Source organism: Pseudopipra pipra, chromosome 20 (genome assembly GCF_036250125.1).
Source record: "Pseudopipra pipra isolate bDixPip1 chromosome 20, bDixPip1.hap1, whole genome shotgun sequence".
Classification (NCBI taxonomy): domain Eukaryota; kingdom Metazoa; phylum Chordata; class Aves; order Passeriformes; family Pipridae; genus Pseudopipra; species Pseudopipra pipra.
The window spans coordinates 11,117,438-11,132,082 of record NC_087568.1 but is presented as its reverse complement, the minus strand read 5'-3'; the positions used below and the strand labels follow the sequence as shown (position 1 = coordinate 11,132,082).

Genomic DNA, 14,645 nt, shown 5'->3' with positions numbered 1-14,645 from the left:
ACAAAATAAGCTCTAAAAGCCTTGAATGTAGGTAAATACATGATTCAGAACATGGAGAGGTTTGACAAATCAGCATCTTCCCATGCCGAGGGGTATAAAACATGCAGATGTTCCACCACCACAATTTACAGGGAAGGCATTTCTCCTGGAAGTAAGAGAACAGTTAGTATATATTCCTAGCCAGATTGATTACCCCTATTTATATTGTAAACCAAGACAGCATGTACCAAAACCCATAGAGTTAACCAGTTCCAGACCCCAGATCCTGCTGGAGAGGGGTCAGTTTTCCATCGGCTGCTGCACAGTCTTGTGCATTTATTACAGAGAGTACAGGGTTTCCTGCAGCATGGTTTTGTGTGTGTGTGCTGATTCTTGTGGTATTTCAACAACCATCAGGAGGAACACTGCTATTTTATGGGATGTCAGGGAATCGGAGAATCCACGAGGTTTTTTAAAGTTTTGTTTAAAATCGCCAAGAAGCCAGTGTGCCACTGTAAATACAAATATGTATAACAACTGCAATCTGCTCTGGGACAATAAAACCACAGGATTGAAGGCAGTATGCTATATCTGAGAATGTACATTTATCCTGCAGTAAGATCGACCCATATTCTGTCGATCCAACCTGCAGGGTGTTCCGTCAGCCTCCTCTCACAGCAACCTGCCCAGCTGGACAACCCTCATTTCCTCTCTAAGTTACAGATCCAGTTTCAACATCGAACAGCAGATATAAGCAGAAGTCTAGGACATGCTCTCTGGTGTGTCTGCTCAGGAGTCAGTGCTGCTCCTACACTGCTTGTGCAGCTCCACTGGGCCAGGAGACCCCAGAGCTCAACCACAAGGCATTGAGCCAGACTCAAGGGCTTGTTTATCCCTAAGAGAAAGCTCCTTTCAATTTCCAGTTTCTTCTTTTTCTCTCTTTAAACACTGATAAGATGAGAGATGTTGGAGCTGCCCGTTGGTTTATATTACAGTTTTTGGAGGGATAGGTTTCAGCGTGTTGCTGTAACAAATATAAGAGTGAAATTGGAAGAGATGGTGATTTGAGCTAACACAATTAAAATTTATTCTTAACAACAATCCACAGATACACAGTGCCAAACACAATCTAGAGTCATCAACTAGCATGGACATGAATTAACCTAATAGCTTCTGAAAGAAAAAGAAGTCCTATGAAAAAATCCTCCTATTAAAGTAATTAAGTGTTATCAGAATCACAGAGACATAATTAAACGCAGTTCATAATTAAAACAGCATGTGTCCTAGACAGAGAACACAGCAACAAAGAGACTATAACCATGACAGTCGATGCCAAAACACATGCCAAGTACCAAAAATCAGAAGAACAGGCGAGTTTCTAGCAAAGCTGCAGATTCAGAGCCTCTGCTGCCATGACAGCCATCACCACTCTGAAGGACGTGAGCGCACTCAGAACTCCTCAGGGCTTTGCAAGGGGCTGCCAAAGTTGAAGCAGAACTCTTGGGAACCAGGAACACACTGAGTGCAAGGCCCAAAATACCGAAGAAGCGCCTGCTGTGCAGGGAACAGCGAGTGAGAGGGCCCCGGGACTCAAACCAGCCTCGTCCTACCTGGCAGCGGCTGAAGATATCGCTCAGGGACACCTGGACGTTGAAGTGCTTCAGAACCTGCAGGGCCTGTTCTTTCGCCTTTTCTGAGCAGTTCACAGAGAAACACCTTCCTTCTCCCACCTGGGACTGCAGCTTCAAACCAAAAAGACACTCAGTAAGGCACATGTGGGGATTTTCCTGATACACTTGGTTTGGTTTGAATTACAAATAATGTTTGGAGTTAGTATGTCTTTACAGTCTGAATTTTGATCTAACCAGCACAGTTGGTAATTTAACAGTCAGTCACTGCTGCGGTAGCTCTGACTCCTGAAGCACTGCAGTATTTTATAAACATGAAATATGATTTAGCTTGAAGAAAAGGAGGCTCAGGGGAAACCTTCTCACTCTCTACAACTCCTTGACAGGAGGTTGGATCCAGGTCAGGGTCAGGCTCTGCTCCCAGGTAACAAGAGGAAATGACCTCAAATTGTGCCAGGGGACATCTAGGTTGGATATTAGGGAAAGTTTCTTCACTGAAAAGGTTGTCCAGCCCTGGCACAGGCTGCCCAGGACAGTGATGGAGTCCCCATCCCTGGAGGGATTCAAAAAACATGTGGATGGGGTACTTGAGGACACAGGTTAGCGGTGGCCTTGGTGGTGGTGCTGGGTTAACAGTTGGACTTGATGATCTTAAAGGTGTTTTCCAACCTTAATGATTCCATGATTCTATTCTACAGAAGATGGCAAATCCTGTCAGTTTATAAGTTGGTGCAGTGGTGCTAACAGGGGTAGCAAGAGGAAACTGAATTAAATCCCAGCTATCAGATGAAATCTGGCCAGATCAGTGTGCCAAAGCACGAGGATGGAAACGGTGTCCAATGACCCCTCCAACCCTTCTGCTTCACAGAATGTTTAAGTTCCCTTATGGTCAAAAAATTTGAAGGGGCTGAAGTGGACAGTCCCTCAATGTTTGTTCCACATTTAGAAGAGAAGTCTGCATCTGGGAACAAGCACTGGGAAGTTCCAGACATATTTTTATGACCATGCTAAGTACTCACAAGGTGGGATAGCTGCACACCAGTAAAGGAGCCTGGCAGAGCCATCCTGTCCTTGCAGAGGACATCCAAAGGCAAGGGAACAAAGGGACCCAGACATTTCCCAGGTCAGTACTGTACACTGGAAATAGTTATTTTCCTTCTACAATTCCTACACAGAACTTTGAAGTTTAAGTTTTGCCAAACAAGATTATGCTGGATGCTGAATTACTTATAACATCAGCTGTAGGCTCAAGGAACCACAGTCTGGATGAAGAACCTGCAGTGTGGCACAACTGCACTTGCCTCCAATGTCTCATCGTGGGGGGAGTTTTCTTCCACACTCAGCTACGACATAGGAAATCATCAACCCATATTCTGCAAATACTCCAGCTGGCTGAGTAGTTGGGAGTTTTTGTACTGAGAGTTTGTGACAGAGAAGTCCTGCACTCTGGCTCACGTGAACAGAACTCTGGCTCATCCAGAACAGTTTCCCTCTTCCAAATGAATTTTTGGGCAGTAAAAAATTGCTACCTGGAGCAGGTAATTACAACATTGCAACCACTGACTTGGCAGGTTCAGCAGATCCCCACCAACACTGTTTGTGAAGGGCTCTGAACAGCTGGTGTTGAGGGTAAGGTTGGGTTTTCTTTGACTTTTTTGTTTATCTATAGGAACACAAAACCTCTACAGTTTCCATCAGGACCCTCGGGGACCTCCAATCTCTGCCTTCCAAGCCTGAAGAAATGTCTTTAAGTGTTGAAACTGTCAGTGTGGAGCCAGTCAGTAAACAAGAATCTCTGGGATAAAAAGCACAGGAATGGAGCTGCCTTTCACCTGCCAGTGAGGTCAAACAGAAACATTTTGTTCTGGATTGCTTGGCTTGACTTCCATAGCTGCTCCCGACAGAGAGCAATTGCTCTCCCCACTGATGCAGGACTGAGAATAAGTATAAAAGAATATTTCACCCCAAGCTCTGGCAGTTGAGAACAGCAAACCTCTCAAGACCCTTAACATAGTTTTTAGTGCAGAAAACATGAAAAAGCCAAGTCAGCTGTTGCATTCACATGTGACTTTTCCTCTTCTCTCCCCTGCACACCCCAGACCACGCAGTGATACAGTGCCAGAAACACGGCAGCAGCTCGGAACACTTACAGTCTGATATGGGAGTCCAGAGGTTAAAATGACTCTTCCTTCCTGTCGGGCAATCTGGAAAAAACAGTAAAAATCCAAATGAACAGGGGCTGAAGTTACACTGTGTTCAAGCTTTACTTGCAGTCACAAGAGAGAAGGTGAACTGGAGATCCTGAGTGTTTCTCTTCGGTGTCAGCCCACACCTGGCCTAGAGCTCTTGAGAGCCATAGCAGCTCAAGATATGGCTCATCCATCCCATGTCCCCTCCCTGCCAATCCCTGCCATGTCTCTCATGTGCTGGAACAAGCTGCATCTTCACTGCAGATGGCCCAGGGGACCATCCCACCTTGAAACAATTCTATCCAAAACCAATCTTTTATATTTTTCCCTTAGCCCAGACTATTTCGATTTCCTCAGTCTGGGTTACAAAGAAGCAAACACTTCTGCTACACAGGGGAGAAAGGAAAAACTAGCCTAAGCAGGTCATTACAGCAAAAAAATGTACCACGAAATGTGTCTGCAAACTTCATATCATTAACAGAAAATGCTCCTAAAAGAAAGAGGGTGTTATTGTCCCAGCAACCCAACACACAGGAATTATGCACCTTTCTGGGCTTCGAGGAATATCTCCCTTAGAGTTTATCACATCCCAGCTTGTAGTCCCGAGCTTTTATCAGAGATCTGGTCCTTCAAGTGGAAGGTCTGCACTGAATTACCAGGGGGCTCATCACCCGCACTGCTGACCTTCCCACAGAGCCAGAGACACTGCAAATGGGTTGGTGCCAAAAGGAGACACTACATCTGGAGCTGCAAGGATGGAAGTGTGACTGACCTTATGACTGAATGACATTCCTCCCTCCCTCCCCCTCCCCCTCCTGTAGGAGGGAAAGAGCTTCATGGCCATTGGTGACAGGAGGATTCCAAAGGATTCCCATGTGAACCAGGACTCAGCTCTGATCCTGTTGACAAGAGATCAGTGCTTTGAGGTAGGCATGAGGTTATCTTTCTTCTCTAGTTTGGATTCTGTTGGAAGCCCTCATGTTTTTCACTGATTCCATATGTGTGTCGTGGAGGTCTCTCATCTGGTTCAGAGTTCAGCAGCTCTCTCTGGATCACTCTCTAGCCTTGGCAGGAGGACACATTTGGGATCAAAGTCCTGCTGCACTTTCCACACAGATGACACCACCAAGCATAGCCAGGGAACAGCAGAAAACCCAACCATGACTTTTAAACTCTGTCTTGGACAGACATTTTTTTAAGACCCACTGGTTCTATGGCAACATGAAACAAGGGGGAGAAGGCTCTGAAGGTCCCATGCAGGCAGCTAAGCAACGTTTTTTTTTCTTTTTTTCCTTCTTGATCTTTTAGGTAGCTGCTTCCCTCCTTTTTTTGTGAAGTCACTCTTTGGCTGCCCGTTCTGCACTGACAAAGCAATTGGTAACAACTTCTGAAGCACCTTCCTACAGGTAGAATTACTGGATTTCTTTCAAAATCAACTCTCTCTCTCGATGAAGGAAAAAATCTTTAAGAACAGGAACCTCAAAGGTGAGCGGCAGAGGCACCCCATGCCATCCAGAGGCACCCCATGCAATCCTGCTTCACATAGTTTGGGTACAGAGCAGCCAAGACAGCATCCTCATAGCACATTATTGAGAGAAGTCTGGTAAGGCAACAGCAGAAGTTCACCACAGCGATCTGCCAGCAAGGGAAAAGAGGTGTGAAACTCCGTCAGACCCAAGTGTGCTTCAGGGTAAGGCTGAGGATTTCAGAGCTGGAACACTCCATTCTGACTTCCTGCATCCAGGGTTAATTAGTTCAAGCTTGATAAATCCCCTTATCTGAACGGCTCTGCAGAGACAGGCAAAGAACATCAAATAAAAAGGAGAAAAGCAATAACTCTCGGAGCATGTTTTTCCGCCTCTGGAACAGGGCCTGGGAGAAGCATGCAGAGCCAGAAAAGCCATGTGACAGCACACATCTGACTGGGACCAAAGAGGCACAATTCCTTCTATTTCTCCAAAAGCAGTAGGGAAGGTAGTGCTGGGACCATCGAGAGATGTGTGGTCAGCGATCCAAACAAGAGGAAAGGAGGGCCCAGGGCAGCATTTTGGAGTGGGTGTCAGGGACCTGTGCTCCAGCCCAAGTGCTGCAGAGAGGGCATTGGCCTCAGTTTCACAATCTATTACAAAGATAACATCAACTTCCTCTGAAAAAGACTCAGACCTTCTGGATAGAAAGCACTCCCTTGGTATTACTGTTTAGCCCTTAATGTGCCTGCCTGTTTAGCCAACTTCCATCCTGCAGAGATGAATGAACCCAAAGGAATTACTGTCAAAGAGACCTGAAAAGACAGTGACTGAGGAGAGAGGGTAGAGAGCCCCTTTGCTTCAAACCCAGCACCAGGATGATTTGTGACAACCTGAAGGATCCTGAAGTAAGGCCAAAAGAGGTTTCAAGAAACAGCAGCACAAGGCTCTGGATTTGTAAGTTAAACTTTGCCAAGTCTGTGCAAGACACATGTTGGGCTATGCCACATGCTCTTTAAGAAGCAAATTGCAGCCGAGGAAAAGCTGTGACCCCTTTGCAGTGATCCTGAGCCTGGGCCAGCAAGGTCCCAGTTCAGATGAAGAGGGAGTGGACAGAAAGTGTCTGGCCCAGGATGTGGTGGGAAAGCGCTCAGACAAGGATCTACCAGAGAAGTGGATCACAAAACTCAGTCCAACCCTCGAGGGAGGGTTATCCCAGGCTCCTTTAAAACAGACAGTAAACCAAGAGTTCAACAGCTCTGAGCACCCTCAGTCCAGCCCCACTGATACTGCAACCCTAAACTTCTCTTCAGCATTCCTGAAAACTATACAATAACCATGAGTTATCGCATGGTTTTGTAATGTGGCCTTAAGTATCACACCAAAACCATCCACCCAGTTTTGTTTCTTAATGCAGACTTGTTGGTATCAAGGTCTCCGACAAAACACCTCCTCCTCCTGCTGACCAAACATCACAAGCCAAGTCTTGATCTTAAAAGCAACACAGGTCTTCATCTGCCCTCTGTGAATTTAGCTCCCTGACAGTCTGTGCAGTAAAAACACCAGCAAACCTGAAGAATGTCATCTACATCAAAAATATGGAAAAAGCTTTCAAAGCTGAGACAATCTAATCTCTTGTCTGAGATTAGATTCCCCCATTATGTGAACCTCTGCTCACTGCAGTATTAAAGTCCCCTTTGTGTTCCCTGGCTCCAAATCAGTCCAGGGCAATTTAGATCTGGGTGCACAGTGCTCTATCTGGCTCCTGAGATCATCCAGCCTGACCCTCCTCTCCAACTCGCTGGTTCACCTGGAGTTTCGGGGGGTAGGTGTAACCTTGTAAGGGAACCTTCGACAGCATGGGAGCTGCAGGAAGCCAGTTTTACCTGCCTTCTGGTTATTATCACACTTCAAAAGGTACCAGGTTTGCCTTAGTGTCAAAGTATTCTTAGAGATGAGGATGATTTTGAAGACCAAGAGCAAAGTCCATTAAAAAAATAAAACAAACCAACCCTCAACTCAACTGAAGCAGCTTTGAGATTCCACTGAGTCTCTTAGAAACCTAAGAGACTACCAACATTTTCTTAAAAACCTCTTCTCTACTCCTGACGTACATTGCAGGATCTACTGTAGTCACTTCAGGCTGATGGGTGATCCTTTAGGTTCAGTATGAGAAGCATCTGTCTGATCTACAAAATTGCAGAGAAAAGAGGAACACCCACTGAAACTTTCCTATCTTCTTCCAATTATCCATCTCGAAAATTCAAAAGATAGGTTTAAGATTCTCTGAAAGGAGAAGTTTGCAGAAGACAATCTGGAATCATAGAATAGTTTGGGTTGGAAGGGATCTTTTAAAGGCCACCTCATTTCAACTCCCCTTCAGTAAGCAGGGACACCTTCAACTGGATCAGTTTGCTCAGAGCCTCCCTCCAACCTGACCAGAAATGTTTCCCAGGGATGGGGCATGGAAGACCTGGGTAGGAACCCTTACAGGCACAGGACATGATTTAAGTAAAGAATCTTGTATTAATTGGAAATAACATGTTGCTTATGAAATAAATGCAACGGCAAAGGGTGGCTCACAAAAACATGGCACCTGCACCCCCCGAATGTGCTGCATCACAGAGATGGAATCTCTGCATTCTTTACTTGAGGGATCACCCTGGGCTGGAGTCAGAGTCCTGGGGAGGAATGGCTGGATGCACACAGCCCTTCTTCAGAGAGGCCACACAGCAGGGAGCCAGGCTTGGGCCAATCTGGGCCACTGCCCAAAGTCCTGCAGAAGGACCTACCCAAGGTGCAGGACCAGAGCAGTGCTGCCAGGCAGGAATGTGTCAGGAAAAGCATGTGCTGGATCCCATCTCTCAATGTACACGCTGCTAATGTCAGGTAAAGGAGCTCATCCAGCACATCTGGAACAAATTTCATCCCCCAGCTGCATTCCTGCTGTGCCAAATGTGTGTGCAAGTGCTACAGCAGGTAAGTTAGTGGTAAAAACAGCACTGGATAAGAGGGCTTGGGAAAGGACACCTGTACTGCCCTTCCCCAAGAGGCTGGTGCTCATGGACAGAGGCTAAAATGTTTCTGTAAGGATGGCCTGTGAGCTCTTTGCCTTTCACACAAGAACAGATTTCACCACAGACATTTTCAGTATGAGTTTCTCCTATTTTTCCATTTTTAAAGATTTTCTGTGTCTGTGCTTATGACAGGTAACTTTAATCAGTTGCTTCTCCAGTCAAATCCTGATTAAATAGCACCACTAAATCACAGACTGCAAGCTGGTGGCACCTCACAGGAGATAAACAGAACCATAGAATCACAGAATCATTAAGGTTGGGAAAGACCTCTAGGATCATTGAGTCCAGCTGTTAGCCCAGCACTGCCACCACTACATATGGACAATCAGGGGGGATCCAGTGGCTTGTGCTGTCAGAGGTCCTGCTCTCACATGCCTGCACATCTGAGATTGCAGATCTGGCACAATAAACTTGCCATGACAACTGATGTCCAAGATAAAACACTTAGCCAATAACAACAGCACACCATAAAGCAGAACAGAGGACACAGACTTCATGTCCATGGAACAGGGACCTCCTGGGAATGGGGGTTCTCAAACCGATTCCTGCCATGTGCACTAGTCTAAAACAAAACATAAATCAATTCCCGAGCTGCCCAAGCACAGCTGATGAAGTTCACAGGCTTTTAAGCTTGATCCCAAATAACAGAGGGTGAAGGACCAGACCTACCTGCCTATCAATACTTGAAGCCACTTTAACAAGCAACAGGAATGAGAACAATCATGGCTGGGCTTCGCGAACGAAGATTTGGGAAGGCTCTAACCACATTTGTTACAGGCACGTTGGTGACTTATGAGGCCAATACGAGATAGACATATCCGATTGCAAAAGGCACTCTTTAGATGGTATATTCTGCAGAACACGATTCTTTCTGCGTTGCCTTTTCTCCTCAAGAGTGATCCTGCGTGTGTTCTCAAAGGAGACAGCTGTGTTATAGATGGGGTGTCTCCAGGCCTCCCGATTGGAGGCCAGAGTAGACCAGTTATGGTGATCAATATGGCCAAGGCTGAGATGTTGTTTCAGGGAGTCCTTGTATAGAAGCCATGTTGATGAGAACACAGCTGCGCTGGGCAGGGCACGTCTCCAGGATGAAGGACCACCGCCTTCCTAAGATCTTGCTGTATGGTGAACTTGCCACTGGCTGCCGCAAGAGGAATGAGAACAATACAGAGCAAATGCCAGGTGATGCAGGAGTTCTTGGCACAAGGAGATGTGTAATATGACTGATAAATCATTTGAGCAAAAAGACTTTAATGAAGAACAAACACTAACTCTGTACACACTTATGTATTCCTAGTGACACTAGTTTGAGATTGTGCTGGGGCAACACCCAAACTGTCTGTCTTGTATTCAGTGACCTGGATTCAAACCCCCTCCTGGCCTTTGCAATACCATTTCCAAGTTTTTGGGCGTAGGATGGTCAACATTCAACTTTGATTAAATCAGGAAAGCCAGATATAAAGCAGGGTGGGAGGAGTCTATTTTTATCTTTGATTATCCAAGCCCAGATCAAAGGCTCTGCAATACAGTAACACTCCAAGGGCTTTTGATAGTGAAAGGATGTTTGTCCGGTCACCATAGAGAAAGCAATGTCAAACATCCTGTCCGTGGCACGATAAGGTATCAGGATGAGAAGCGGAGACGGGGCTCTGGGGGAAGCAGTGAGAACTAGTTTGTTTAAATGACTTGTGCAAGTTTGGCAGGGAGGAGATATTAATTATTTCTGCAGAAGTTAGAGCCCGCCCCGGACTCAGGCCAAGCAGACATCTGAAGAGGAAACATCCTGCACACCAAGCCGGGTGATTCGCGCACATTTGGTAGCACACACTGTGTGGGCTGGATATCTCCAGTTCTGGCATAGCAGAAATATGTCTGAAATGAAGCAGCACATGTCTCTCCTCTGGGAGGCAGAGGATCAGAGTTCTTATGGGAGCCCAAATCAATGTTCACTGTCCCCATGTATGTTAGAGACTCTTCCTTTTCCAATTATGTCATAGTAAGTTGTGGTTGATCACCTTTGAGTCACCTCACAAGGTGGTGGCCAGCCAGGACATTACATGGCCATTGATTACGGACATTTTCCCTTCCATAATGAACAGCCATCTTTGGATTATGGTTCTGCCCAACTAGACACAAGGACCTGGACACAAGGCAAACAATTACCTTTCCGGTAAGCCCAGACTGGAATCCATTAGAAATCTAAGTGATTTTTGGGTTCCTTTCAGTGACTTTTGTCTTGTTGCAAACACACAGCCTCCCCAAAGACACCTGGTCACATCTTTGGGGGGCTGGAATGAGATGATCTTTAAGGTCCCTCCCAACCCAAACCATTCTGTGATTCTATGATCTTTACACTCTACTTGTGTTCTTCTCATGACTTAACTGCTCTGGTTGTCGATGACACAAACAGACATAAATAAGAGTGAGATCACAGCAGTCTCTGCTCACCTCTCTACTGGAAGCAGAGAACCAAGCCCACACACCACTGCAGGGACCAGCTGTCACCAGCTGCCAGGTGGCACAGCTTCTCAGACTGACCCAGAGAGCTGGGACCCAGCACAGGCACAGGAGGAGGCGCCTGCTGGGCAGCTCCTGCACCCACTGCCTGTTGGGCAGAGTGACAGCCAGTGCAGCTCCAGAGCAGGCAGCAGCCATCTCCATGGAGCACAGTGGCAGCTGTGAACATGCACATGTGTGTGCCCGACTCACCTCAGCAGCTTTCCTGTGGTCATCCTCGTTGTCCAGCATCTGGACATCCACACCCAGGCAGCGCAGGTAGCGCCCGAGGCCCTGCAGCATGTTGTCACAGACCACGCTGAACTCCCTGGGGGACACAGGGGCAGGGGCACGGGAGGTCTCCATCTGGGATCCTTGGCATTGCTAGAGAAAGGCAAGAGACCCATAAACAGCAGAAGGCTGATTTCCAGTACTTTCGTGTTTTACGTCCCTGCATTAACCCACCGCAACAAATCCAACTGTCTCCTTCCACCTGTATCACACCATGCTCTGCAACACCTCTAGATCCTCCTTCCCTCTTTCCACACTGCCCACTGCCATGTGGGTAGGAGGCAGCACATGATGGGGCTAATTCTGAATTAGTCATTGTCTCGCAGGCCAGCTGGCCACCCGATCCAGGGAGCTGTAGCCTTTCCCTGGAGAAATGCCAACCTGGCCTTCAGTGCTCTACACAGACATCCACCTTCATGAAGTCACAGAAACATCGTCAAGGCTGCTGTTCCCCTACGGAATTAGTGTGCAACTAATAAACATGTGCCAAAGCTATGATTTGGGAAGGGGATCACACAGACAGAGGGAGAAACAGGTAGACAAAGCAACCACGTCAGCTCTGTTATCTTTGGAAGGTTAAAAATAGGCAGTGCCTAAATTCTGTTTGTTTTATTTCAAATATCTGCTGCTGGGGGAGTTCCTGCACTTGGAGGACTTCAGCGCTTGGAGGTTCCCAGAAGTACAATAGCTAAATTCATGGAGAAGGGAAGTTATTAAGGAACTTCCAATGTTCAGCTTTTGACTCCAGGAACTTGAATCAGCTGGGATGACTGAAGGACACAGCCAGCACCTATGCAGGGAGTCAGCACTGCAGATTAGCCCTGCAGGAGCTGGCTCGAGGCTGGGAATGCTGTGGCACAACATGCAGCTCCACCTGGGCTGACCCTGGGAACCAGCTCAGATCCAGGAGCTCCACTGGTGGGAGGCTGCACCTCCCAGAAGCTGGTCCACGACCTCAGGGCTCTGCAGCACTGGGCAGACTGCACTGTCACCAGCTCCTGCAGGACCCTGGTGGATGCAGCTGGGACATCAGAGGGCTGTGACAAGGGATCGAGCTGCCCCTCAGTGCCGAGGCAGTTGGAAGACACTAACCCTGGCTGCTGCTGCTGCTCAAACAGATGTGCAGGAGCAGTAGCTGGCCCTCACCAGTGTTTATGCAGTGGCCAGCACTGTCATATGTAGCTTTTTTCTCACGTTTCATGCCAGCAGAGAGCAAAAAGCTTTATAAAGGAGAATAGAGTCATTAGCCCCACTTCAGATAGTGGACCAGGAAACACTGGGAAAGAGAGTCTGGAGTCCTGTAGGATGCAGAGTCAGGAGAAGTCTGCTTTTCTTGGCGTCCCAGTCCAGGTTTTACCAACTGCCTCTCAGTTCATGAATCTGACTGTACAGAACACAAAGATGACCCGTGGGTTCCCAAGGTAATTCAAGGCTGAAGTACTCACTTTTCCCATCTCTGCAGCAGCCAGTCAGCTCTGCTGTAACACAGCATTCCCATGAACAGAGTGCTTAGGGAGCTACTGAGCAGCTCCATGTTTTACTGCCTGATAGGACTAAGGGGATGCTGCACTTCTACACCCTCCTGACAAGGTGGATACAGTCAGTAACATCTCAGCCCAACCACGGAAGGTGGCATGGACTTCAGGAACTCAGCACACATTTGGAGCTCCTCAGAAGGATACACAGTTACAGTCAGTCTTCTCAGATAACAAACAAAATGGGGTTTCTGCTGAGGTTTCCAAAGGTGCATAAACCACTGGATGGTTTCATTTCAAAAGTAAAACTTTATTATTGAGAGGAACCAGTCATATTCTAAGATACTTAAGCAGAGTCATACAGCTCCAAGTTATGGCCAGTGGAGTTTTAAGGCTCTGCCACAACACAGTCTACTGGGAGAGGCCAGTCCTGGATTGTGGTGCTGTGCAGGGAGGCAGAGACAAATCTTCAGCAGGAAGGCATTTTTGATGGATCGTTTGCTTTCAACTTTGCACACTTGTACTCCAGACACAACTAAGTAGACTTTCCCAGTGTGAAACTAAGGTGTGGAAGCTTAGTAAAAGAAAAAGTAAGAAGGCCAGAATTTTAAACCTCTTGGATGCAACACCTTGGTCACAGAATCCAAGCCCACAGCACTGAGGAAACGTGGAAGGAGATTTCGACCAGCAAGGCTCACTGGACTCTGCACACAGATCTGCACCAACACTGTGCAAAGACAAAAGAACCTCAAAGAGCAGGGAAAGGTGAACTCAGGCAGGCCAAGGAGAAAGCACATCATTCCAGGGAGGGAGGGATGAGGAGGATGTTTGCTGCAATAGTCCTGAGAACAGGCTGCAAATGGGCCCGCCGTGCATAGCTCATGGTATGACTGAGAACGAGCAGGGTATGATTTACAGGGGTCTTGAGCAACAAACAGTTCTTTGAAGATGTTTACAAACCTGTCCAGAAGGTGACAGTGCTTCTTGTTTATTCAGCTGCTTCTTTGCCCTGGGTTTTATGCTCTGTTTTCCCACCAGACTCTCCATCAGGTCTGAGCTCAGCCCAAAGCTCTCTGGGTCCCTGCAGAGCCTCTCGTAGATCTCCAGCAAACAGTACGCGTCGGAGGCTGAAAGGAAGGGGATATGAGCCTCACCTGGTTCCATTCAAAAGTAAACCAGAGGCTTTCCTGATGCCAGGGAGAGCCTCCACCTTTGTAAAAGCCACTGTGAACAACCTGTGAAGCTCCAACTCACTCTCGTCCTACCCTGTGCTCTGTGACTGATTCACGAAGCCTCATACCTGAACACAGTCACAGAGGGTCAAGGCAGGATCTCCAAAGGTGACAGGCTCTGCCCTCTCCACTCTAACACAATGCAAACTGTAGTGTGGCTGTTCCAACCACCACCTGATAGCTCCAGCCAGCCTCTGTTCCTCATCATTGTCCCTGAGCCTGCCCAGGGTTCCTCACCACATCTCTCAGTGGGAAGGGAACTTCCCCACTAGATACAATATCTGAAAAGGCATTAACTGAGCTGTTTGCAATCACCTGCCCACATGCATTGTTGTGTGGCTCTGCTCCCTGCAACGGGAACTGCCAGAGTCTTCCAGCCAGTTTGACAAGTCCTAGTGATTAACTTTTGTGGGAACTGTGTCAGCTTCAAGGATAGTTGAATTTAACAAAGGGCTGGTTTGCTTCAGTAAAGACTGTCCTTTGATGCCCCAGGAAAAGATTTAGACCCAGACTTCTGACTCTGGGATAATCAGCAATAAACTCCACTGGTCCCTCCACAGTCCTGATTCTGTGCTGCAGTTTCTGACACCACGTCTGCCCATTTCTAACCCGACTCTAACAAGCGCTTCACTGTGACAAATGAACACAGCATTTGTTTCCCAGGAAGGCTGTGAAATGAGGCAGAAGGAAGTGGACTTTCTTCCTTTCAGTTACTGAGAAGAGTTTCCACTGAGGTGATGTTTCATCAGACAAAATCTGCAAAGCACAGGAATTCCTTCATAAGGGAAATAATGAATCATTGGACAGTTTAA

The 14,645-nt window shown here is 47.2% G+C and overlaps 1 protein-coding gene across 14 annotated transcripts in view; it reads right to left on the bottom strand.

Moving 5' to 3' along the window:
* Positions 1–14,645, bottom strand: part of EXD3 (exonuclease 3'-5' domain containing 3) — a 294,208-nt gene that overhangs the window by 130,650 nt on the left and 148,913 nt on the right. For 13 of the 14 annotated variants that reach the window (XM_064677279.1, XM_064677280.1, XM_064677275.1 and 10 more), the window contains 4 exons: positions 13,562–13,728; positions 11,049–11,219; positions 3,758–3,811; positions 1,590–1,721 (listed from right to left, as the gene is read on the bottom strand). In XM_064677279.1, coding sequence (XP_064533349.1) covers positions 1,590–1,721; positions 3,758–3,811; positions 11,049–11,219; positions 13,562–13,728 — 524 coding nt within the window. Of the gene's footprint in view, positions 1–1,042; positions 1,457–1,589; positions 1,722–3,757; positions 3,812–11,048; positions 11,220–13,561; positions 13,729–14,645 lie in introns of those variants that run through there. The other variant, XM_064677288.1, reaches the window with a different exon arrangement.